Raw genomic sequence first — 25,264 nt, forward strand, 5'->3', positions numbered from 1 at the left:
TTGGCCTCAGAATAGGCATTGAGACATCGTGTGGATTAATAGTTGAATTGTCATAGTTTGGCACTATACCGTCGAGTGGGACGTATTTCTATTAAGTTAATAATAGTCTATTATGTATGGTGCATCGTTCGGTTAGAGTTATAAAGTGAGCAGTACCCCCATCGTTCCTGACGTTATCTGGAGTCTTAACCAGGCTGGGCAGACCACGTGTGGTGCTTGCATCCGAGGAGCTCCGGGCCAGGACGAGTGGACCTGTACATTGGATTACTTTACCCGGACGACGGCGAGCCTTCCACGGCTTGGATTATCTACATGCTTTGGGTGCTTTGATTATTCCGTGGATAACGGCCAACACTGCTGAGTGTTGGAACTACCCCCCGGAGAGGAGTCCAGGTGAGACGGCGCTCTACCCCGAGTGAGGTCGCCTCACGTCTCTTCGTTGTGGACCGGCAGCTACCGTCCACCAGAGGGTCCAGCTGTATTCATCTGTGGACCGAGGTTCTGTGGGCACCGTGTTCAGCACTCTGAATTCTCCCAAGAAATCGTCGGCCAGATGGGATACCGCCAGCGGCTCTTCTAACCCCCCCCCCCCCCCCCCCTACTGTCTTACAACCAGCGGGACCCCCCCTTTAGTGTATCCAGCTATAATCATTTAAGTACCATCGCTATAGTTCCCTAAAGAACCAGGTTGTATACTTGCTCCCTGCGTAACCAGAGATTGGACATTCAATGTTGATTTACCTACGAATACTCATTTTCCTTACAAGTGCATTTCAAATCATAAATGTCATTAAGTGAACGTTGTATATACCCTTTGCTATATAGAATATTCGATTTATACATTTGTGTGGACTTCGTTTCATCAGGTGGGAAAGTGTTCATCATATCTATATCATGTACTGGATGGCCAGAAGTTAAAGTACAAGCGGTAGTGGTTTAATAATACCATACTTATCAATACAGTCAGGGAATTGTACCCCTCAGTTACAATTGGTCCTTCGAGCCGGAGGGTAACTAGTGTAATATTAATATAGTGTTATTAATATTAAAATGGCCTATGATGAACACTCCACGAAACGGTCCTCCTAACGTAGAACGCCCGCAGCGCAGACGACAGCCACCTCAGTACTTAGAGGATTACGCTGTCAGTCAACTACCTAGCCTTCTACAAACGGTAAACGCGGTAAAAGTAGAAAGTAAAATTATGTCTGACCTTAACGACCAGGTTTCCCCGACCACAGAGGCCCTAGTGGGTTCTAATGTAACTGACCAAGCTCACGGTGGGGACCAGGAGGGAGCTGACACGCCTTTACCCCCCGCCAATACCGAAGAAGTAGTCCCCGACCAGCCCCGGGAGGAAGACAACCCTACAGAGAGAGAACTCTGCACGGAAGAAGAGGAGGAGAGCGCCGAGGAAATAGAGCTCCAGGACTCCCCAACGAGTACAGCCAGGAGCGGCTCACCCAGGAGCGGCTCACCTCTACAACCGTCTTCCCCCAGCGAAGCGGAGAGGATGCTACAACAGGCGTTCCTCGTCAGCCTGACAGCCTCTACCGAACGCGATCGACTTCAGGGTGAACGCGATCGACTTCAGGGTGAACGCGATCGACTCCAAGCACAGATGCTTATCGAGCGCGAACAACTCCAAGCGCAGCAACGGAGCGAAGAAGAGCGCATACGCCTGGAGATGAGACGCCTTCAGACGGAAGAGAATATGGCAAGAGACCGGGCCGACGCCCAGCGCGCCGCTGCCGGTGCCCAAAGAGAAGCAGATCTCACCAAGCGCGAAGCCGAGCGCGACAAGCTACAAGCGCAACTAATGGAGCAGCTGATCCTCAAGGCAACACCCTCTCCCTCCGCCAGGGGTTCAAGGAACTCGTCGAGACAACAGTCAAGGGCAGCGTCTCCTAACCGAGCAAGCGACCCTGAACTTGACCAACAGACCAAGCCTATACCCCCCCGCAGACCCCCTTCCCAGACCGGTCCAAGCGAGACCCAGCTACAAGGAAGGAGCGGCATACACTGCGGAGAAGCTAAATAAACGACTACAGGATCTAGAGGATCTGATAGAAGAAGAAGAGGGAGAGGAGGAGAACCAAGCCCGACGACAGCACAGTACTCCACCGGACCAGGAGGTCCAGTACAGCCCAGGCTATACCCCCGCGGCGCTGCGCTACAGACCCCCGACTCTATTCACGGGTGAGCATGACGCACGACCAGCCCCGAGGAATAGCACCTGGACCAGCGGGCCATGGTACCCTGTCGGTACCAGCCCACAGAGAGGCGCAAGAGGAGACTCGCCTAGGAGGTCTCTCCCCCAACGCTCGCCGATGTATCAGCCATCCACGGCGTCATACATTGCCACGCCGACGTTTCCAGACTTCACCTATGAGAATCGAGCACAGTACACGGAGCTCCGGATGTGCTTAGAGACAATGATGGTGGATGTCGCTGATGAACGCCACAAGTATGCAATATTACTGAAGCACCTGAAAGTACCGCGAGCGCACAATATAGCACTAGCCTATGCCACCTCTACGACCCCATACACCGCGGCTCTAGCAGCGCTGGACCAGAGATATGGACGTATATGGGATTACGTAATCCAAGAGATAAGGCATGTTGATCGCCTACCCCCAGCAACAGACAATCGCTCATTAGACGACCTGTCGATAAAAGTGCAGTCCCTGGTAGGGATGCTGGGAGCGCAACGGGAAAAGGGCATGCACGAGCTATACACCAACTCTAACGTCGAGAGGATTTTAGAGAAGCTGCCACCCGCAAGACAAGAGCGTTTTAGGCGGCAGAGAGACCACCGTGATCCTAACGGTCCCGAACCATCCCTCCTCGATCTAGCCGACTTCCTGGCGAGAGAAGTCAGCAGCTTACGACTGGATACGTTCGTGCGGAGCACGCCAAGCTCCAGAGAGGGACCCAGGAGAATAAACGATGGAAGAAGATCGGTGACTGTCATGCACCAATCAGAGTCAGTACCGAGCAGTAAGAGCCACAGTACCCCCTCGAGAAAAGAGAAGTGGAAGATGGTGTGCCCCTACTGTGAGAAGGAACACTGGCTGTCACAATGTGACCTGTTCACAAAGATGAATGCAGAAGAAGTGAGTCAATGGATAAAGTCCAACAGGCGCTGTTACCGATGTGCGCGCAGTCACATGGCAGCCGAATGCCGCCTAAAGAAAAGGTGCAGTCGGTGTGACGGAGCCCATCTAGATATACTACACGACAGTAACAGAAGACGGCCTTCACCTGCACCATCGAGCGGCACCAAGGCAAGTGTCATGTACATTGACCCCGCCAGCAGCAGCGGCGCCCAAGTGCTCTTAAAGGTAGTCCGTGTGACATTGAGCTACCAAGATAAAGTCATGGACACTTACGCCGTCCTTGATGACGGGTCAGAGAAGACCCTTCTGCTCGCGTCCGCTGCGGCCCAGCTGGGACTGCGGGGGAGCGAGAACCAAATGACGATTCGGACAATAAGAAGAGATTTAAAGACGATAAAGGGCGAGAATGTCTCCTTCACTATCGCAGCAAGCGGGCAGCCAGAGCGACGGTATAGGATTACAAATGCTTTCACCAGCCAAGAAATAGGACTATCGCAGTACACCTACCCCATCGCCAAGCTGATGGATAAATATGTGCACCTGCGTCAACTACCTATCCCGCTCATAGACGGCGCCACCCCGACCCTGCTGATAGGCTCCGACCATGCAGACCTCATCGTCCCGATTGACCGGGTCCATACAGGACCCCGAGGCTGTCCTGCAGCAGTCGAGACCCGCCTAGGGTGGACACTACAAGGCCCCCTCGCTAAATCTCTCAACCGAACAGCAGCCACTAGCTGCCTCCACTCCAGAGCGACAGAAGAAGACACCACTCTCCTGCAGCATGTCGAGAGGCTATGGACACTAGAGACAATGCCCTTTAAGAACGAAAAGAAAGACATTCGTTCTAAAGAAGACATTTACGCCATAAACCTCCTCGAGCAAGGGACAAAGAGAGTCACAGTCGGCGGAGTGATGAGATACGCAACTCCACTCCTGAGGCGAGAGGGAATGCCCACCTTTCACGCAAAGAAAGACGCCACGGAGCGGTATCTATTGAACACAGAGCGGCGCCTAGCCAAAGACCCCGCTCAAGAGAGTGTGTACCGCGCTGAGATTGAGAAGCTAATCACAGCGGGACACGTAAAGAAGATTGACTGGCGACGCCGTGCGCTGCTCCGCGCCTCTCTGATCAAAGACGGCTTTGATCTCAGGCAGTGGGCCAGCAGCGACCCGCACGTATTGCGCAGCCTCTCCCCCGCGGACAAGGCTGCCAGCAGCGAGACCTGGATGGCGACCATCCCAGGAGAAGCCCAAGAAATGACACTAGGACTAGTCTGGCGCTTCAAAACAGACTCGCTCCATTATAGACACAAACCCCTGACCATGGAGCAGGGAAGGTCGACGGCGATACCGACCACCAGACGGAGTGTGTACAGAACACTCGCCAGACAATATGACCCGTTGGGATGTATTCTACCTTACACCACCAGGGCAAAGATGATTGTACGAGCACTATGGGACAAGGACCAGGGCTGGGACGACCCAATACCCGCACACCTTGCCTCCACATGGAGAGAGTGGGAGACGGAGCTCCGCTCACTCCCAGGCGTCAATATACGCCGCAGCTACTTCCCACCCACAGTGAGGCCAGAGACGTGCAAGATGGATCTACACGTCTTCAGTGACGCCTACGAAGTAGCCTATGGATCGGTGGCCTACTTGCGTGCCCAAGAGAGGGGAGGAGAGATACACACTGCTTTCATCCTGGCTCGCTCAAGAATAGCCCCACGAAAGCAACAATCTATCCCGCGTCTAGAGCTCTGCGCAGCCCTAGCAGGAGCGCATCTAGCCACGTTAATCCAACGTGAACTCACCATTCCGGTGCACAGAACAATCTTGTGGTCAGACTCCACGACAGTACTCACATGGATCAAGTCTGATTCATGCAGATACAAGGTCTTCGTGGGAGTCAGAATCACCGAGATTCAAGAGTTAACAGAAGCAGCGAGCTGGCGGTATGTGGACACCAAACACAACCCAGCTGACGTCATCACCCGGGGAATGTCCCTGGATGACCTCACCCGTCGCAACATCTACAGTGACGGACCGGAATTCCTCAAGCTCCCGGAAGAAGAGTGGCCTACGCCCACCCCACGGGAAGCAAGTAAAGAGGAGGCTGAGAACAAGAAACCTATGTTCTGTGGACTGAGCACAGTCGCCTCCACAGACCCCAACATAGATGACTGCATTACCCTACAGAGTGCGCAGCTAAAGACATTCCTGTGGCACCACCCAGAGATTCAGTCTACCACTGACATTTCAGCAGCTGACTACGAAGAAGCAGAACTTCTTCTACTACAACGAGCCCAAAGTGACTCGTTCCCTGATGAGCTAGACTGTCTACAGGGAGGAAAGCCCGTCCCATCAGACAGCAGACTGCTCCACCTGGCACCCGAGAGTGACGCCCATAATCTCATCAGAGTGGGTGGTCGCCTGCGGAGAGCCCCCGATCTACCGGATGACGTTAAGTACCCGATAGTCTTGAACAGCCGACACAAGGTCACAGAGCTGATCATAAAGAAATACGACGAGGATGTACACCATGCAGGAGCAGAGAGAGTCTTCGCGGAGATCAGACGTCGCTATTGGATACTTCAAGGAAGAGAAGCGGTGCGACGCTTCCAGCGAACCTGTCTAGACTGCCGAAAGTGGCGCGCGCAGCCCAGCATACCCCGGATGGCTGACTTACCCCCCTGTCGCCTCCGACTCGGCGACAAGCCATTCCACTCCACAGGCATGGACTGTTTTGGCCCGTTGTATATAAAGAGAGGAAGAGGAACCGAGAAGCGGTGGGGTATTGTATTCAAATGCATGACCACCAGAGCGATACATATCGAACTCCTTCCGACCATGAGCACAGACTCATTCCTTATGGCCTTCCGAAGATTCACATCACGGAAAGGAAAACCGTCTACATTGTTGTCTGATCACGGGACAAACTTCAAAGGCGGAGAAAGAGAGCTGAGAGAGAGCTTCCAAGCTATGGGCCCAGAACTTAAGACCCACCTCGCTCCATCCCAGATTGACTTCCAGTTTAATCCCCCGAACGCACCCCACTTCGGTGGAACCTGGGAACGAGAAGTACGTTCTATAAAGACAGCCCTGTACGCCGTGCTTGGCGCCCAGACTGTGGCGGAAGAAGTCCTAATGACAGTCCTCACGGAGATCGAGGGAGTATTGAACTCCAAGCCCCTCGGCTACGTCTCCAGTGATATAGCAGATGTCGACCCAGTCACCCCCAACACACTCTTAATGGGGCGGCTGGACCCCGCGCTACCCCAGACAATGTACAGGCCTGAAGAAGCGAACGGCCGAAGAATGTGGAGGTACAGTCAAGTACTAGCTGACAAGTTTTGGAGCAGCTTCCTACTCGACTACCTACCGTCTCTACAGACCCGCCAGAAGTGGGTAAAAGAGAGACAATTTGACAGAAGGAACAGTCGTCATGATTATCGACCAGTCACTACCCAGAGCTATGTGGCCGGCTGGCCGCGTAAGCAAAGTGATCACCGGTGCCGATGGCAAGGTCCTAGCAGCTGAAGTGCTCGTCCAAGGGCGAACTTACACACGACCCGTGGCGAGGCTAATAGAACTGCCCCGACTCCCAGACACTATCGATGATGACCATGACCCCATGACTTTGTGAGTTGACTGACCCTTACAGCGGACCTTGAGTGGTAGACAGTGCGGTTAATCTGTCTCTGCTTAGCTAATTAGGTGGGACTAATTAGGGGGCGGCTGTTGTGAAGGATCAGATTAAACCGAATATATATATTTATTTATGGATATATATTTAATAGTATTTGTATATCGTTTGATATCCCCTGTATATTCCTTGTACAATATGCACTGAATATCCCTTTAGTCTACTAACAGCCCATAATAGTTTCATTCTACCATTGGACGAGAACCTGGCGCCAGCAGCCATGCCCCTTGGTTCAAGTTCAATCGTGCCGACAAACATGTCGTGGCAAGCCCGGTTCCGCGTAAGAATACGTCTGGCGAAATACGAATGGTACTATTTGTTCACAGCGCATATATATATGGCGCAAGTAAAGTAGAACTTTCTTTTAGTCCATTAGTCCTTTACCCTCCAACCTAGTAACAGACGTGAAGCCTCACCCACGACGCACGTGTGGTGCAGTAAGGCCTACTTGGCCTCAGAATAGGCATTGAGACATCGTGTGGATTAATAGTTGAATTGTCATAGTTTGGCACTATACCGTCGAGTGGGACGTATTTCTATTAAGTTAATAATAGTCTATTATGTATGGTGCATCGTTCGGTTAGAGTTATAAAGTGAGCAGTACCCCCATCGTTCCTGACGTTATCTGGAGTCTTAACCAGGCTGGGCAGACCACGTGTGGTGCTTGCATCCGAGGAGCTCCGGGCCAGGACGAGTGGACCTGTACATTGGATTACTTTACCCGGACGACGGCGAGCCTTCCACGGCTTGGATTATCTACATGCTTTGGGTGCTTTGATTATTCCATGGATAACGGCCAACACTGCTGAGTGTTGGAACTACCCCCCGGAGAGGAGTCCAGGTGAGACGGCGCTCTACCCCGAGTGAGGTCGCCTCACGTCTCTTCGTTGTGGACCGGCAGCTACCGTCCACCAGAGGGTCCAGCTGTATTCATCTGTGGACCGAGGTTCTGTGGGCACCGTGTTCAGCACTCTGAATTCTCCCAAGAAATCGTCGGCCAGATGGGATACCGCCAGCGGCTCTTCTAACCCCCCCCCCCCTACTGTCTTACAACCAGCGGGACCCCCCCCTTTAGTGTATCCAGCTATAATCATTTAAGTACCATCGCTATAGTTCCCTAAAGAACCAGGTTGTATACTTGCTCCCTGCGTAACCAGAGATTGGACATTCAATGTTGATTTACCTACGAATACTCATTTGCCTTACAAGTGCATTTCAAATCATAAATGTCATTAAGTGAACGTTGTATATACCCTTTGCTATATAAAATATTCGATTTATACATTTGTGTGGACTTCGTTTCATCAGGTGGGAAAGTGTTCATCATATCTATATCATGTACTGGATGGCCAGAAGTTAAAGTACAAGCGGTAGTGGTTTAATAATACCATACTTATCAATACAGTCAGGGAATTGTACCCCTCAGTTACACTACTGTATGAAACACCTGTCTCAGTACTAACACTACTGTATGAAACACCTGTCTCAGTACCAACACTACTGTATGAAACACCTGTCTCAGTACTAACACTACTGTATGAAACACCTGTCTCAGTAATAACACTACTGTATGAAACACCTGTCTCAGTACCAACACTACTGTATGAAACACCTGTCTCAGTAATAACACTACTGTATGAAACACCTGTCTCAGTACCAACACTACTGTATGAAACACCTGTCTCAGTACCAACACTACTGTATGAAACACCTGTCTCAGTAATAACACTACTGTATGAAACACCTGTCTCAGTACCAACACTACTGTATGAAACACCTGTCTCAGTAATAACACTACTGTATGAAACACCTGTCTCAGTAATAACACTACTGTATGAAACACCTGTCTCAGTAATAACACTACTGTATGAAACACCTGTATCAGTAATAACACTACTGTATGAAACACCTGTCTCAGTAATAACACTACTGTATGAAACACCTGTCTCAGTACCAACACTACTGTATGATACACCTGTCTCAGTAATAACACTACTGTATGAAACACCTGTCTCAGTAATAACACTACTGTATGAAACACCTGTCTCAGTAATAACACTACTGTGTGAAACACCTGTCTCAGTAATAACACTACTGTATGAAACACCTGTCTCAGTAATAACACTACTGTATGAAACACCTGTCTCAGTAATAACACTACTGTGTGAAACACCTGTCTCAGTAATAACACTACTGTATGAAACACCTGTCTCAGTAATAACACTACTGTATGAAACACCTGTCTCAATAATAACACTACTGTATGAAACACCTGTCTCAGTACCAACACTACTGTATGAAACACCTGTCTCAGTACTAACACTACTGTATGAAACACCTGTCTCAGTAATAACACTACTGTATGAAACACCTGTCTCAGTAATAACACTACTGTATGAAACACCTGTCTCAGTAATAACACTACTGTATGAAACACCTGTCTCAGTACTAACACTACTGTATGAAACACCTGTCTCAGTACCAACACTACTGTATGAAACACCTGTCTCAGTACTAACACTACTGTATGAAACACCTGTCTCAGTAATAACACTACTGTATGAAACACCTGTCTCAGTACCAACACTACTGTATGAAACACCTGTCTCAGTAATAACACTACTGTATGAAACACCTGTCTCAGTAATAACACTACTGTATGAAACACCTGTCTCAGTACCAACACTACTGTATGAAACACCTGTCTCAGTAATAACTACTGTATGAAACACCTGTATCAGTAATAACACTACTGTATGAAACACCTGTCTCAGTACCAACACTACTGTATGAAACACCTGTCTCAGTACCAACACTACTGTATGAAACACCTGTCTCAGTACCAACACTACTGTATGAAACACCTGTCTCAGTAATAACACTACTGTATGAAACACCTGTCTCAGTAATAACACTACTGTATGAAACACCTGTCTCAGTACCAACACTACTGTATGAAACACCTGTCTCAGTACCAACACTACTGTATGAAACACCTGTCTCAGTACTAACACTACTGTATGAAACACCTGTCTCAGTAATAACACTACTGTGTGAAACACCTGTCTCAGTAATAACACTACTGTATGAAACACCTGTCTCAGTACCAACACTACTGTATGAAACACCTGTCTCAGTAATAACACTACTGTATGAAACACCTGTCTCAGTAATAACACTACTGTATGAAACACCTGTCTCAGTAATAACACTACTGTATGAAACACCTGTCTCAGTACTAACACTACTGTATGAAACACCTGTATCAGTAATAACACTACTGTATGAAACACCTGTCTCAGTACTAACACTACTGTATGAAACACCTGTCTCAGTAATAACACTACTGTATGAAACACCTGTCTCAGTACTAACACTACTGTATGAAACACCTGTCTCAGTAATAACACTACTGTATGAAACACCTGTATCAGTAATAACACTACTGTATGAAACACCTGTCTCAGTACTAACACTACTGTATGAAACACCTGTATCAGTAATAACACTACTGTATGAAACACCTGTCTCAGTAATAACACTACTGTATGAAACACCTGTCTCAGTACCAACACTACTGTATGAAACACCTGTCTCAGTACCAACACTACTGTATGAAACACCTGTCTCAGTAATAACACTACTGTATGAAACACCTGTCTCAGTACTAACACTACTGTATGAAACACCTGTCTCAGTACCAACACTACTGTATGAAACACCTGTCTCAGTAATAACACTACTGTATGAAACACCTGTCTCAGTACCAACACTACTGTATGAAACACCTGTCTCAGTACCAACACTACTGTATGAAACACCTGTCTCAGTAATAACACTACTGTATGAAACACCTGTCTCAGTAATAACACTACTGTATGAAACACCTGTCTCAGTACCAACACTACTGTATGAAACACCTGTCTCAGTAATAACACTACTGTATGAAACACCTGTCTCAGTAATAACACTACTGTATGAAACACCTGTCTCAGTAATAACACTACTGTATGAAACACCTGTCTCAGTAATAACACTACTGTGTGAAACACCTGTCTCAGTAATAACACTACTGTATGAAACACCTGTATCAGTAATAAAACTACTGTATGAAACACCTGTCTCAGTACCAACACTACTGTATGAAACACCTGTCTCAGTAATAACACTACTGTATGAAACACCTGTCTCAGTAATAACACTACTGTAACACTACTGTATGAAACACCTGTCTCAGTAATAACACTACTGTATGAAACACCTGTCTCAGTAATAACACTACTGTATGAAACACCTGTCTCAGTAATAACACTACTGTATGAAACACCTGTCTCAGTAATAACACTACTGTATGAAACACCTGTCTCAGTACTAACACTACTGTATGAAACACCTGTCTCAGTACTAACACTACTGTATGAAACACCTGTCTCAGTAATAACACTACTGTATGAAACACCTGTCTCAGTAATAACACTACTGTATGAAACACCTGTCTCAGTACTAACACTACTGTATGAAACACCTGTCTCAGTAATAACACTACTGTATGAAACACCTGTCTCAGTAATAACACTACTGTATGAAACACCTGTCTCAGTAATAACACTACTGTATGAAACACCTGTCTCAGTACCAACACTACTGTATGAAACACCTGTCTCAGTAATAACACTACTGTATGAAACACCTGTCTCAGTACCAACACTACTGTATGAAACACCTGTCTCAGTAATAACACTACTGTATGAAACACCTGTCTCAGTACCAACACTACTGTATGAAACACCTGTCTCAGTACCAACACTACTGTATGAAACACCTGTCTCAGTAATAACACTACTGTATGAAACACCTGTCTCAGTAATAACACTACTGTATGAAACACCTGTCTCAGTAATAACACTACTGTATGAAACACCTGTCTCAGTAATAACACTACTGTATGAAACACCTGTCTCAGTACCAACACTACTGTATGAAACACCTGTCTCAGTACCAACACTACTGTATGAAACACCTGTCTCAGTAATAACACTACTGTATGAAACACCTGTCTCAGTACCAACACTACTGTATGAAACACCTGTCTCAGTACCAACACTACTGTATGAAACACCTGTCTCAGTAATAACACTACTGTATGAAACACCTGTCTCAGTACCAACACTACTGTATGAAACACCTGTCTCAGTAATAACACTACTGTATGAAACACCTGTCTCAGTAATAACACTACTGTATGAAACACCTGTCTCAGTAATAACACTACTGTATGAAACACCTGTCTCAGTACCAACACTACTGTATGAAACACCTGTCTCAGTAATAACACTACTGTATGAAACACCTGTCTCAGTAATAACACTACTGTATGAAACACCTGTCTCAGTAATAACACTACTGTATGAAACACCTGTCTCAGTAATAACACTACTGTATGAAACACCTGTCTCAGTAATAACACTATTGTATGAAACACCTGTCTCAGTACCAACACTACTGTATGAAACACCTGTCTCAGTAATAACACTACTGTATGAAACACCTGTCTCAGTACCAACACTACTGTATGAAACACCTGTCTCAGTAATAACACTACTGTATGAAACACCTGTCTCAGTAATAACACTACTGTATGAAACACCTGTCTCAGTAATAACTACTGTATGAAACACCTGTCTCAGTAATAACACTACTGTATGAAACACCTGTCTCAGTAATAACACTACTGTATGAAACACCTGTCTCAGTACTAACACTACTGTATGAAACACCTGTCTCAGTAATAACTACTGTATGAAACACCTGTCTCAGTAATAACACTACTGTATGAAACACCTGTCTCAGTAATAACACTACTGTATGAAACACCTGTCTCAGTAATAACACTACTGTATGAAACACCTGTCTCAGTAATAACACTACTGTATAAAACACCTGTCTCAGTAATAACACTACTGTATGAAACACCTGTCTCAGTAATAACACTACTGTATAAAACACCTGTCTCAGTACCAACACTACTGTATGAAACACCTGTCTCAGTAATAACACTACTGTATGAAACACCCGTCTCGGTAATAACACTACTGTATGAAACACCTGTCTCAGTAATAACACTACTGTATGAAACACCTGTCTCAGTACCAACACTACTGTATGAAACACCTGTCTCAGTAATAACACTACTGTATGAAACACCTGTCTCAGTACCAACACTACTGTATGAAACACCTGTCTCAGTAATAACACTACTGTATGAAACACCTGTCTCAGTACCAACACTACTGTATGAAACACCTGTCTCAGTAATAACACTACTGTATGAAACACCTGTCTCAGTAATAACACTACTGTATGAAACACCTGTCTCAGTACCAACACTACTGTATGAAACACCTGTCTCAATAATAACACTACTGTATGAAACACCTGTCTCAGTAATAACACTACTGTATGAAACACCTGTCTCAGTAATAACACTACTGTATGAAACACCTGTCTCAGTACTAACACTACTGTATGAAACACCTGTCTCAGTAATAACACTACTGTATGAAACACCTGTCTCAGTAATAACACTACTGTATGAAACACCTGTCTCAGTAATAACACTACTGTATGAAACACCTGTCTCAGTACCAACACTACTGTATGAAACACCTGTCTCAGTACTAACACTACTGTATGAAACACCTGTCTCAGTAATAACACTACTGTATGAAACACCTGTCTCAGTAATAACACTACTGTATGAAACACCTGTCTCAGTAATAACACTACTGTATGAAACACCTGTCTCAGTACTAACACTACTGTATGAAACACCTGTCTCAGTACTAACATGCTCTCTCTCTCTCTTTGCCTCATTCAGTCAGAGCAGTCCAGAAACTCTGGATCTTTCAAGAATAAAATGGGTGAGTGAAAAACAAGCTTTTTCCACAAAACATTACTGGTCTATTCACAAACTATTTACATTTAAAACCGAATTGACATTTAAAGCCTAATTGATTAATTAATCTCAAGCCCTAGCCCTCTTTTATTGATCCTCCAATCACAACTGTTGCTTCCTGAGGGAGCGAACAGTTGTGATTGGAGTATCAAGAAAAGAGGGCAGGGCTTGATATAGGTCAGTTGGTCTGGTTCACTGTTGTGAATGCTTTTGCCCTGAGCGCCCCCCTCTGCTCCTCTGCTCCTCTGCTCCCAGGGCTGCCTCTGTGTTCCCTGGGCCTGATGAAGGACGCGTGGGAACGCCTGCGCCAGTGCATCAGCCCCAGCTGCACCACCATGCCCCACCGCGGCACAGACGGCGCGCCCATCCTCACCCAGGTCTTCCACTTCCTGTGCGGGAACCTGCTGCACCCCTCTCCCCCCTGCTCCTTGTCCCTGCTGGACAGAGAGGCGGGCGGCCAGGCGGACCCCAAGGCCATCACGTTGGCCATGCTCCAGCAGCAGCAGAGGGCTGAGGTACTGCCATGTGTACTGCACCTTGTGTGTACTGCACCTTGTGTGTACTGCTCCTTGTGTCTACTGCACCTTGTGTACTGCACTGCACCTTGTGTACTGCACCTTGTGTACTGCACCTTGTGTATACTGCACCTTGTGTGTACTGCACCTTGTGTGTACTGCTCCTTGTGTATACTGCTCCTTGTGTGTACTGCTCCTTGTGTGTACTGCTCATTGTGTATACTGCTCCTTGTGTACTGCACCTTGTGTGTACTGCTCCTTGTGTGTACTGCTCCTTGTGTGTACTGCTCCTTGTGTACTGCACCTTGTGTATACTGCTCCTTGTGTACTGCACCTTGTGTATACTGCTCCTTGTGTACTGCACCTTGTGTGTACTGCTCCTTGTGTGTACTGCACCTTGTGTGTACTGTTCCTTGTGTGTACTGCACCTTGTGTATACTGCTCCTTGTGTCTACTGCACCTTGTGTACTGCACTGCACCTTGTGTACTGCACCTTGTGTACTGCACCTTGTGTATACTGCACCTTGTGTACTGCACCTTGTGTCTACTGCACCTTGTGTCTACTGCACCTTGTGTATACTGCTCCTTGTGTGTACTGCACCTTGTGTGTACTGCACCTTGTCTGTACTGCTCCTTGTGTATACTGCACCTTGTGTACTGCACCTTGTGTATACTGCTCCTTGTGTGTACTGCACCTTGTGTGTACTGCACCTTGTCTGTACTGCTCCTTGTGTATACTGCACCTTGTCTATACTGCACCTTGTGTGTACTGCACCTTGTGTGTACTGCACCTTGTGTGTACTGCACCTTTACTTTACACCGTTTACTTTTTTTTTCTCTACTTTTTCTCCCCATTTTTCTCTCTATATATATATATTAAGGCTGTCAAATATTTAAGCATTACATCACACGCAGGAGTGGTTTGTGACCAATAAACCATGCCTAGGGGTGGTTGTTAGGCCCGAGGCGCAGCCGAGGGTCGTTAGACCCCCCTAGGCATAGTTTATTGGTCACAAATCACGACTGCAAGTGGTGTAAAGCTTTTATACAACTGCCAGATTCATCCAACCTTATTTCTATACAATAAACACACATTAATCGAAGATTTATTGAAAAAACCATCCGCCAGAAAAAGTAGTTCCCACAACTACAAAAAAGACAAGTTGCCTCCATGTGGAAGCAGCTTGAAGTGCATCCAACCAACTAACACATCCAACTGTGTATTATTGGAATGATTGAGAGAAGTTGCCTCATGTGGAAGCAGCTTGAAGTGCATCCAACCAACTAACACATCCAACTGTGTATTATTGGAATGATTGATTGCAAATTTTATTACCAGATGCAGAATGGGTACAATACAGTACGGCTCAATACACACAATTGTTAAGGGAATGCAGACCTACTTTCCATAGAACTTCATTCTTAGATGCTTCTATATAAAGTAGGTAAAACAAATTAAAAGGTTTTCTTTGCCCTATAGGAAAAAAAACGTTTTCTTCGCCCTATTTTTTTATTTATTTCTTTTAGCCTAAACTTAACCAGTTGGAAACCAGGGGTACAGTAATAAAATTAGCAATCAACCAATCAATCAATTCAATAGACCATGCTCACTTAAAACAGCGCTGCTTCTCTCTCAGTCTGACTCCCCCGCTGTTGCAGACAGGAGTGTGTGTGTGTGTGTGTGTGTGTGTGCGTGTGTGTGTGTGTGTGTGTGTGTGTGTGTGTGTGTTTGTGGGTACGCCAGCGTCGGACAGTGTGAGAGTGAACGCTGCAGTCAGTGGGAAGGAAGTAGAAATTTAAATCAATCAATTAATCTATCAATCAATCCGCGATTTTTCTTTTGTTCTAGATTGACTCAAGACCCATCAATTACATCATCCAACATTGTTTAAAGGACTAACACATTCCCCTTGACAGAATCGCTTCATATTTAGTCGTTATGGGCTTATGGCGCTATCAACATTCTGGCGCTATCAACATTCTCCCGGAGTGAGCCGGCGGAGTGATTATGTGATTCGGTTGTGGGCGGGTCCTGAGCCCAGGACCGTGGATTGTTGCCAATAAAGACGTGTAAATGGCCAATCAGAATCGCGAAATTTGCATGCCGTTGTATAAATCGCGTTAATATCGCGTTAACTCCCGATTCTATTAATGCCACTAATTTTTTTAACTCAAGATTAACTAAAAAAATTTTTTTTTTTTTTTTTTTTTTTTACTAGACTTCACTCAGGTGTATTATTGATGCTCTCATTGATACTATGTTTGTTTCTGAAGTGTGTGTGTGTGTGTGTGTGTGTGTGTGTGTGTGTGTGTGTGTGTGTGTGTGTGTGTGTGTGTGTGTGTGTGTGTGTGTGTGTGTGTGTGTGTGTGTGTGTGTGTGTGTGTGTGTGTGTGTGTGTGTGTGAGATATAGAGAGAGAGGGGGGTGAGAGAGATGAGGAAGGGGCAAAAGAGAAAAAGAGCTGGGAGAGTGTGTGTGTGAGGGAGAGAGGGGGGTGTGTGATTAATCAGCCCTTGTGTGTGTGAATGTAACAAGTTCCTAACGTTTTCTTTCCCCTATTATTTCATGCACATTTTATTCATTGTTTTAAATTATTATTTTCTTTTAAGTTATTTTGTGCATCACTCTGTTTTGAATTTGATGAAAATTTGCAATGCATGAGGGTCATCCCTTTGTGTTAAATGGCTGCACAAAGCAAGCATTTGTTGACTCGCATGTTGATAAGAGTATTAAAACTTGGAACTTGAAAAAGATCTGTTTAAGGTAATAAAAAAAAATGCGATTAATTTGCGATTAATCGCGAGTTAACTATGGACAATCATGCGATTAATCGAGTTAAATATTTTAATCGTTTGACAGCACTAAATATATATATATATATATATTTTTTTTCTTTTTCTTTTTTTTTTTGACTGGGCCAACAGCTAAAACACTGTACTTGACTGCTACAAATAACACACGAATGGTCGCCGCTGTATGATCCCGGCTCTGTCTCTGTGGCAGGTGCGCCTGGAGGCCCTGTGTCAGATCTCCTCCTTCCTGTCGGAGATGGAGGAGAAGAGCTCCACAGCGCCCCCCTGCTTCCCTGGCCTGCTGCAGTCGGTGCAGCTGCAGTTCCTCTCCGGCTGCTTCGGTCTGGGAACGCCCGTCATCGGCTGCCTGTCGGGAGCCAATGACAAGATGCAGCACTACACGGTAACTCCTCCCCCTGCCGGCTGTTACCACGGCAACTTGTACATCCGTAACTGTTAATTCAGTGGGTTAACCCTTTCACACTACCACACTACCAAATGGTTAACCCTTTCACTGCGACAATACAGAAAGTTAACCCTTTCACTGCCACACAACACATGGTTAACCCTTTCACTACCACACTACAGAAGGTTAACCCTTTACTATCGCACTACAGACGGTTAACCGTCTGTGGTGTGATCATAAAGGGTTAACCTTCTGTAGTGTGGTAGTGAAAGGGTTAAGGGATGGCAAAGTAAGGAGTCACTGTAAGATATAAGGATGAAATTAGAAGTTGTGTTTCAGTATTGAGAGTCAGATAGTCCTAACAGTTCGAAAACTCACCATCCGTACCCACAGTTGTGGAGCCTGATGGCTACTGGCATGAAGGACTGGTCAAGGTGGTTTGTGGTGTGTCGTGGGTAGGGTTGGGTACCGTTCACATTTGAATCAATGCCGGTACCCAACGGTACCTTTTTTCTGTACTTTAGTCTCTAAAATTGTAATCTACCTACCTCAGTTGTAAAAAAATTGTCTAAACTTCAAATGATTTATTATCATTATTATTTATTTAGAACAATTTGTTAATATATATATATACTGTATACACACTATCTTTTAAATACAAAATAACAAGTATAAATCGATTAAACAAACCACTCTAGCAGCAATGAACTATTCTGCTGAACTAAAAGCTACACATCTATATATTTAAATAAATATACCTGAAGATGTCGAAGCCTCAGTGTCGTTGTCTGCATCTAGCTTTGTTTTTTTTTCAAAACTTTGTTTATTGAAGTTTTTTTCGTTGCAATGAGCACAAGGTCAAATTGTACACATATATGCCAGACGTATTGCACATATCTACATATAAGTAGTCAAAATATAGGTCTGTTGAATGTAGACAATATACATATTGCACAAAGCTACATATAATTAGTCAAAATATAGGTATGTTGGATAAACAATATACCTATTGCACAAAGCTATGTATAAATAGACAAAATATAGGTCTGTTGAATGTAAATAATATACATATTGCACAAAGCTACGTATAAGTAGTCAAAGTATAGGTCTGTTGAATATATAGACTAAAGCGAGTACACCACAAAATAAATATAAATATTGTTTCGGACATACAGTCAATTAAACAGATATGTACACTCAGGACAAGGACTGTACAGCAGAAATAGAGGAATGGAACACTTATTTTTTTTTTAAGTGAGAAGGTAGACATCAGGTTACATTTGCACATGTAGATAGGTCAATCGACTGGGCAGTGCTAGGCTAGGAGTGAGCATTATTTATGGGGGGGTTGATTGAACCTTGTTCCCCAACATAAGTAAAGAAACGACCCCATGTTTTATAAAATCTAGCTGTAGAACCCCTTATGACACACCTTATTTTCTCCATCTTAAGGAAGTGCAAAATATCCCTGAGCCACATAGAGTGAGATGGAGTGGGTGACTTCCAGTGCAGTAAAATGAGACGTCTAGCCAGGAGAGTAACAAATGCCACCAGGTCAGCTTTACATCGTGGCAAAGACAGGGTAGTAGGGGAGATAGAGACACCAAAGCAAGCAGTTATGGCAGTCGGGCTGATTGGGATCTCAATACTATTTGAGATAGTTTCAAATATTTCAGACCAAAAATTATGTAGGGAAGGGCACGACCAAAACATGTGACTATGTGTAGCAGGGGCACGGTGGCATCTGTCACAGGTGGGATCAATGTTGCCATAGATCTTGGGCTAGCCTGACTTTAGTAAAGTGTGAACGGTGAACAATTTTACATTGGATCAGTCCGTGCCTGGCACAAATTGAAGAGGAGTGGACCCGGTGTAGAATATCTAGTGCATCTAGCTTTGTAAAGAGTAACCACACTTGCGACCGTTTTCGGCTTGCCATTGCCCCGAGTGCTTTGTTGTTGTTGTTCTTGAATCAAGTCAAATACTAAGAGTGTAAGAGTGTATTTTGCATGTGAACGTGCGGCACACTTCATAGGGTTCATTTAGCGGTAAATGAAACGTTGACGTCATCAGACGAAAAAAAATAAAAATTAAAAATTTGGCACCAGTGGATCTCACGTGATTCGGTACTCTGTAGTACCGACGTGATTAGGTCGATACCCTTAAAAGTACCGGATCCGGTACCCATCCCTAGTCATGGGGAGATAAGTCTATGGCCGCACGTGCTCCTCATTCTGGCTAGACGGCGTGGTTCCATTATAAATAGCGTCCAGCTTTTTTCTCGCCCTCCTCTCGCCCACCACCTCTAGTTTGACCAGCTCGACTGATGATACTACTGATAGTAACGCGGTCCCATGTGTGTTGTGTACAGTTGGCTTATAAAACTCTCTCATCCCTCTCTCATCCAGTCTGGCACCCAGTCGGCATCCATGGCATCCCAGAGAGAGCTCCAGTCCGCAGCTCACACCCTCTACCAGCAGGTGGCGCGTGTCCTCCGGCAGAAGGTCCTGCTCGAGAGGGAAAAGACAGGTCGGTCGGGTGACTTGTGTGTGAATTGGTTGGATCTGTTTCCGGGGCTGTTTTTTATTCGAGAATCTTTTATTCAAAACAACGGATTTTCTTTCCAGTGGAGTTGTTTGAAGAAACTACTCTCTGCTCATTCGGTTTCTATGACTGCTACTTTCGTGCTTTATTTGTTGTCAACGCAGATAATATAGAATACTGGCACTGAAAGCCTGTATACTGAACAAGGCCTGCACACACAAACGTTTGTGCTGTATTATCTACATTGAATTGGAAGGGGAAAAAAGGAACACATTTGAAACAAAGTGAGTTTGAATATTGGCTTTTTATGAATGTGGACCTTTATCACCATTACTTCAATGTTCCAACAGTCTTGATATTATTTTTATTCAGTGTTTTAACACATATACAAACAAAGCAGACAGAATAGACCAAATAAAGACATCAGCTATGCACAAAACTATATATATACCCCCCCTCCCCTCAACAGAAAGGAAAAAAAGAAAAAACAAGACAACCAGTCACTCCTTCGTGTCTCCTACCATTGTTAGACATATCAAGTCTTAAAGATTGAAAAATAGTAGTAGACGCAAAGTCTTTTTACATGGCTTTGTGTAAGAGACAGCTTCACAGTTGCCATTCAGTCCACATAGTCCAAATATATAATCCTTGTACAAAGTACCATCAGGCCATCAAGACCAAGATCAGGCCATCCCTTCAGTTGATGCCTGTAGAGCAAGGAGCCGAGGGAAGAAACACCACAGAACAAACACACAGCAAAAACAGACAAAAACAGTGCTCTATAAGTTCACATTGTCTTAGACATATATTGTAATGCTTGTTCACAGAACAAGAATTTAGCCCTTCAAACTAGGAAAGTATGTTCCAACAGTGAGTTACTGAATATCATTTACTTATTGAAGAAGAACAAAACATTGTAAAAGATGTCCCCCTCACCAGCTGAACCCGTGTGTCGCCCTCTGCCCTCCAGGCTGCTGCCAGCACCTGCTCCTAGCCACCGTGTTCGCTCTGAACTTCCACTACCAGCCCGTGGACCTGGTGGTGGTCATCAAGTGTGGCATCCTGGAGATCCTGTCCACGCTGACCGACAACACCTGTGTGCTGATGAACCAGCGCTGGCTGGCGGCCTCTGTGTCCGGACACATGCTGCTGAGTGGGGCCGTCAAGCTGGCCTGCACCCGCCTGCTGCAGATCCTGGCCATAGCCGCGAGGTGAGAGCGTAGGGATATCAGGGAGACATTAGACACTTGTGATGGAGCCATAGGGAGGTGTAGTCTGACGTCACTTTAGTTTCCCCGCGTGGTCCACCCGTATAGGGATTTATCATTGGGAAAATATATTATCGGCTATTGTAATAATTCTGCCTCATGAACATTGGCAAGTTTTCCATTTTTGCACAAAATGAGTTCCCTTCTATCACTAACATTATTGTTTAAGCATTTTTGGTTGAAATAAAATTATACGTAATTATTTTACGATCGGCGGATCGCCCAAACGGCAAACCGGAAACAGAAAGTGGTGCTCATCCAAATTCGGTCCGACCACTCGCTATAGCTCCCGGGGCTCCATCTCGACACACTGGATAATCAATCGCTCGCCCTAACTCAATAAACAACGTTATTTGGACGTATATAGTATTATACAACCTGGAAATGGTTAATCTAGATCAACATCCCATAATAGGAAACTTTCTACTCCAAGCTGATCGCCCAACGGCCCGAGGAGACTGGGGTAAGTTTCAGCGTTTATTATTACAGTGTTCGATACAAACTGCTCTGATGATCATATCACCCACACTACATGAATCATCTAACGTTGGCCACGGAATTATAACCGACCCTCCCCCCCCCCCCATCCGGTCAACATCAGATGATGAGTAGTAACTTCTAGAAGCACGTACATTTGAAATTTTTTATCTGGCGCCGATCGCTATCAAACTGTATTTGATCATCAATATAATGCATTTATGGCTATAAATCACGTTCTGCAGAATGCTGCAGAAAACGATAAAAACATATTTATACTTTAGAGTCTAGACCATATTTTAGTATGAATATGTGAATGAAAAAGTAGAACGTTGCTACATCCTAAACGATAGATACTTGACGTTGAATGGGCCATAGTAATGTCAATTTAGCAATACAATTTAAAAAGTTATAGCCCTGCAAAGAAGGGGAACATCTCCATAGACTTTCAACAGTGGCAGAGAGGGGTATATGATCAGAATAATCCCTGGCAGATAAAGGGTTAATTGTGAATTGTGTCATGTTGAGCTATAGATTGTGGATGAATACGCACAGAAAGGTACACCATGCCAATGTTCATGCTTTATTTGTTTTAAACGAGTCGATTTAGAAATGTGTCCATTGGAAATACATTGCAATTTGACGTAACCACTACACCTCCCAATGCGTAGTGGGCAAGGCGCTCGCCACAAAATCTGGAGACGCTGGGCTCGCCTGTTCGAGCCCAGCGCTCCACATTTGCTTTCAGTTTAGCTGGTCGTCCGTACTAATACACATTGGCCGTATTAGGGGGAGGGAAACTGATGGGTGGGGATCGGGCGTTGTGGACAGCGACTCCTACAGGTTGGTTGGTGCGCCTGCGCAGTAGAATCAGGAAGTGTCGGGGGCAGCGTGAGCCTCCCACGCGTTACTCCTCGCCACTGAGAGATCGAGCTGCGCAGGTGAAAAGATGCGACTGCTGTTACCTCAAGTACCGGAGGGGACTTGTGCTATTTATGACTTAGTCCACATTGCAGCCGGCTTGTGGGAGGCAAGAAACAGCGTTCGTGACAGGGGAGGGTTGAATTGGATGATACGAAATTGGGATGGGAGAAAAATATAGAAAAATGGGAGAAAAAGTGGATCAAAACCACTACACCTCCCAATAAGGCGATTTAAGGTGTCTGAATTTTGTGGCGTCCTGGAATACCATGTTAGTTGTAATGTCGTAGGTTCAAATCCGGCGTGAGGCCTTTGTTGCGCGCAGGGCTCTCCCCAGGATTCTCCAACAAGACGGTGCTGAGTTACTACTAGAAGGGGGGGGGCGGAGGGGTGTGGGGGGGGGGGGCGGTGGCCCCCGTCTGGGTGGTAAAACATGTGCAACAAAGAAAGCCATTTGCTGTAATTTCCTGCAACTTAAAAACACAATTTGAATAAAATAGCAAGCACGGGTAAGTTCCAAATGAGTTATTTACTTAAGTACAGTGTATACGGTTGCACAATTGTGAATTGTGACATAATTGTGATTTAGCATTAATTGTGTGTATGATGAGTGGCTTATAGTTCAGTATTACTCTCTAGATGTGTCCCTTATCTCTGTGTTGTATCCTCTAACCTCAGCTCCTGTGAGGAGGCGCTGCCTACAGATGTGTCCCTTATCTCGGTGTTGTATCCTCTAACCTCAGCTCCTGTGAGGAGGCGCTGCCTACAGATGTGTCCCAGGCTCTGATGGACGTGATGTGTGAACAGCTGCAGAGTCTCCTGCACACCTTCCACCAGCAGGAGGTGCCAGAGAGGGGAGCAGTAGAGGACACTGACCTGGAGTCTAGTGCCAAGAGAGCCAAGCTAGAAGGTGAGGCAAAGGCTATGTGACACAGAGTTAAAGCTGCGCTGTGTTTAGACTGCCACCCTGTGGTCATGTGATGCAACCGCACCTTGTTTAAAAATAAGAGGATCTGAGAAAATAACGGGTACATTTGAGGCACTGTTGTATGTCCTTCACCTTTCCAAGATAATATATTCCTTTATTCATTCCCATTGGCGATCGTACAGTTTGGTAATTGATAGACATGTTACTTAGGAGCCCGCTATAGAAAATGTCCCTGGGGCGACCAAGTGGCGAACCACGGAACGCGCTGCGTCTCTCTCGCTCTCTCGCTCTCTCGCTCTCTCGCTCTCGCTCTCGCTCTCGCTCTCGCTCTCTATCGGACTGCCCGGTAGTAAAAACCAATACAAAAAAAAGAAATGTCCCTAACTTAAGTTTGCCCTGAGTGGGAGGTTCGAAGGGTCAAAGTGGGTATCCAACAAGAGGGAAGACTGTCAAGTTTTAAACTGTGGATACCAAACAGAAGGTAAAGATGACTTTGAACTGTTAAACGGTAATCCAGAACTATTTTATTGCACTGTAAAAAACGGTGATTTTATAGTATGTCTGAACTTTATGTCCTCATTTCATCATTCATGTCTTTTCTATTCTACTAAAACTGAATCAAACCATAAACAAGGTGGCCTGTTGGGATGTTAGATCCTAATGTGAAAAAATTAAGGCTGTCAAAGTTAACGCAGTATTAACGCGTTATCGCGCGATTCTATTAACGCCACTATTTTTTTAACTCACGATCAGTGATGGGCAAGCTACTTGGAAAATGTAGTAAGCTACACTACAAGTTACTCTCGATTAAATATAGCTCAACTACAATGGAAGCTATCCCCAGAGAAATGTAGCAAGCTACACTACAAGAACATGGCAAAAATAGCTAACTACATCGGCACTACTTTTTTTTTTTTTTTTTTTTTTTAACTTCATGATCAGGTTTCCACCAAACAAATAGGCAGGGAAAAAAATGGTTCAGTTTGATTGTTTATTATAAAACTGAAACAAGCCCTCCAACTATGCTAATATGTCTATACTACTACAGTATACATGTACTCAGAGTATAACACTCAAGCTTGACACTTCTAGACAAACAATACTTACTTATCCTTGGCTGCTAGATATGTACCACTCCTGCTGACTTGTTGTACACAATTTGTAAGTTGCTTTGAATGAAAGCGTCAGCTAAATGACCAAATGTATTTAAATATGTAACTCACAAAACATTCCATGGCCCCAAAATCATGTGGGGACCCCCCCTGGGGGTCCTGACCCACAGGTTGAGAACCACTGCTCTTTTCCCTCTTAGTGTATGTATTTAATGTTAGTTTGTTTTTTCTTTTCCTCCACCCCCATAATATTGTTCATTTTCTGCCTACAGTTAAACATGATAGCAGCTATCTATTAGTTAAAGCTGTTGACGGAAAGTGTACTGACTTGTGTGCTGTTTGGGAACAGTTGACAATGTTTAATGTAAAGATTTTCATCAGCTCACCTGAATATGTGTTCTCGAGTTAGTGCTGGGCGTGTGGGAAGTTGAGATCAGCTTCGTTTTTGGCTGACACAATAAACACCTAAACATTATGTTTTAGGCGTTTTTTCAGTCAAACATTTTTCCAGATAGGGC

At 45.1% G+C, this 25,264-nt stretch overlaps 1 protein-coding gene across 1 annotated transcript in view; it reads left to right on the top strand.

Annotated features, from left to right (window-relative positions):
• Window positions 1-25,264, top strand: part of LOC311237389 (putative E3 ubiquitin-protein ligase HERC1) — a gene marked incomplete at its 5' end in the record, with an annotated part of 186,538 nt that overhangs the window by 54,764 nt on the left and 106,510 nt on the right. Inside the window, 6 exon segments of the mRNA XM_084325228.1 lie at window positions 13,706-13,748; window positions 14,039-14,298; window positions 17,302-17,493; window positions 19,905-20,025; window positions 21,011-21,251; window positions 23,450-23,616. Of these exon segments, the coding sequence (XP_084181354.1) occupies window positions 13,706-13,748; window positions 14,039-14,298; window positions 17,302-17,493; window positions 19,905-20,025; window positions 21,011-21,251; window positions 23,450-23,616 (1,024 nt within the window).

The sequence above is a fragment of the Notolepis coatsorum genome, assembly GCF_963971535.1.
Source record: "Notolepis coatsorum genome assembly, chromosome: 11".
Classification (NCBI taxonomy): domain Eukaryota; kingdom Metazoa; phylum Chordata; class Actinopteri; order Aulopiformes; family Paralepididae; genus Notolepis; species Notolepis coatsorum.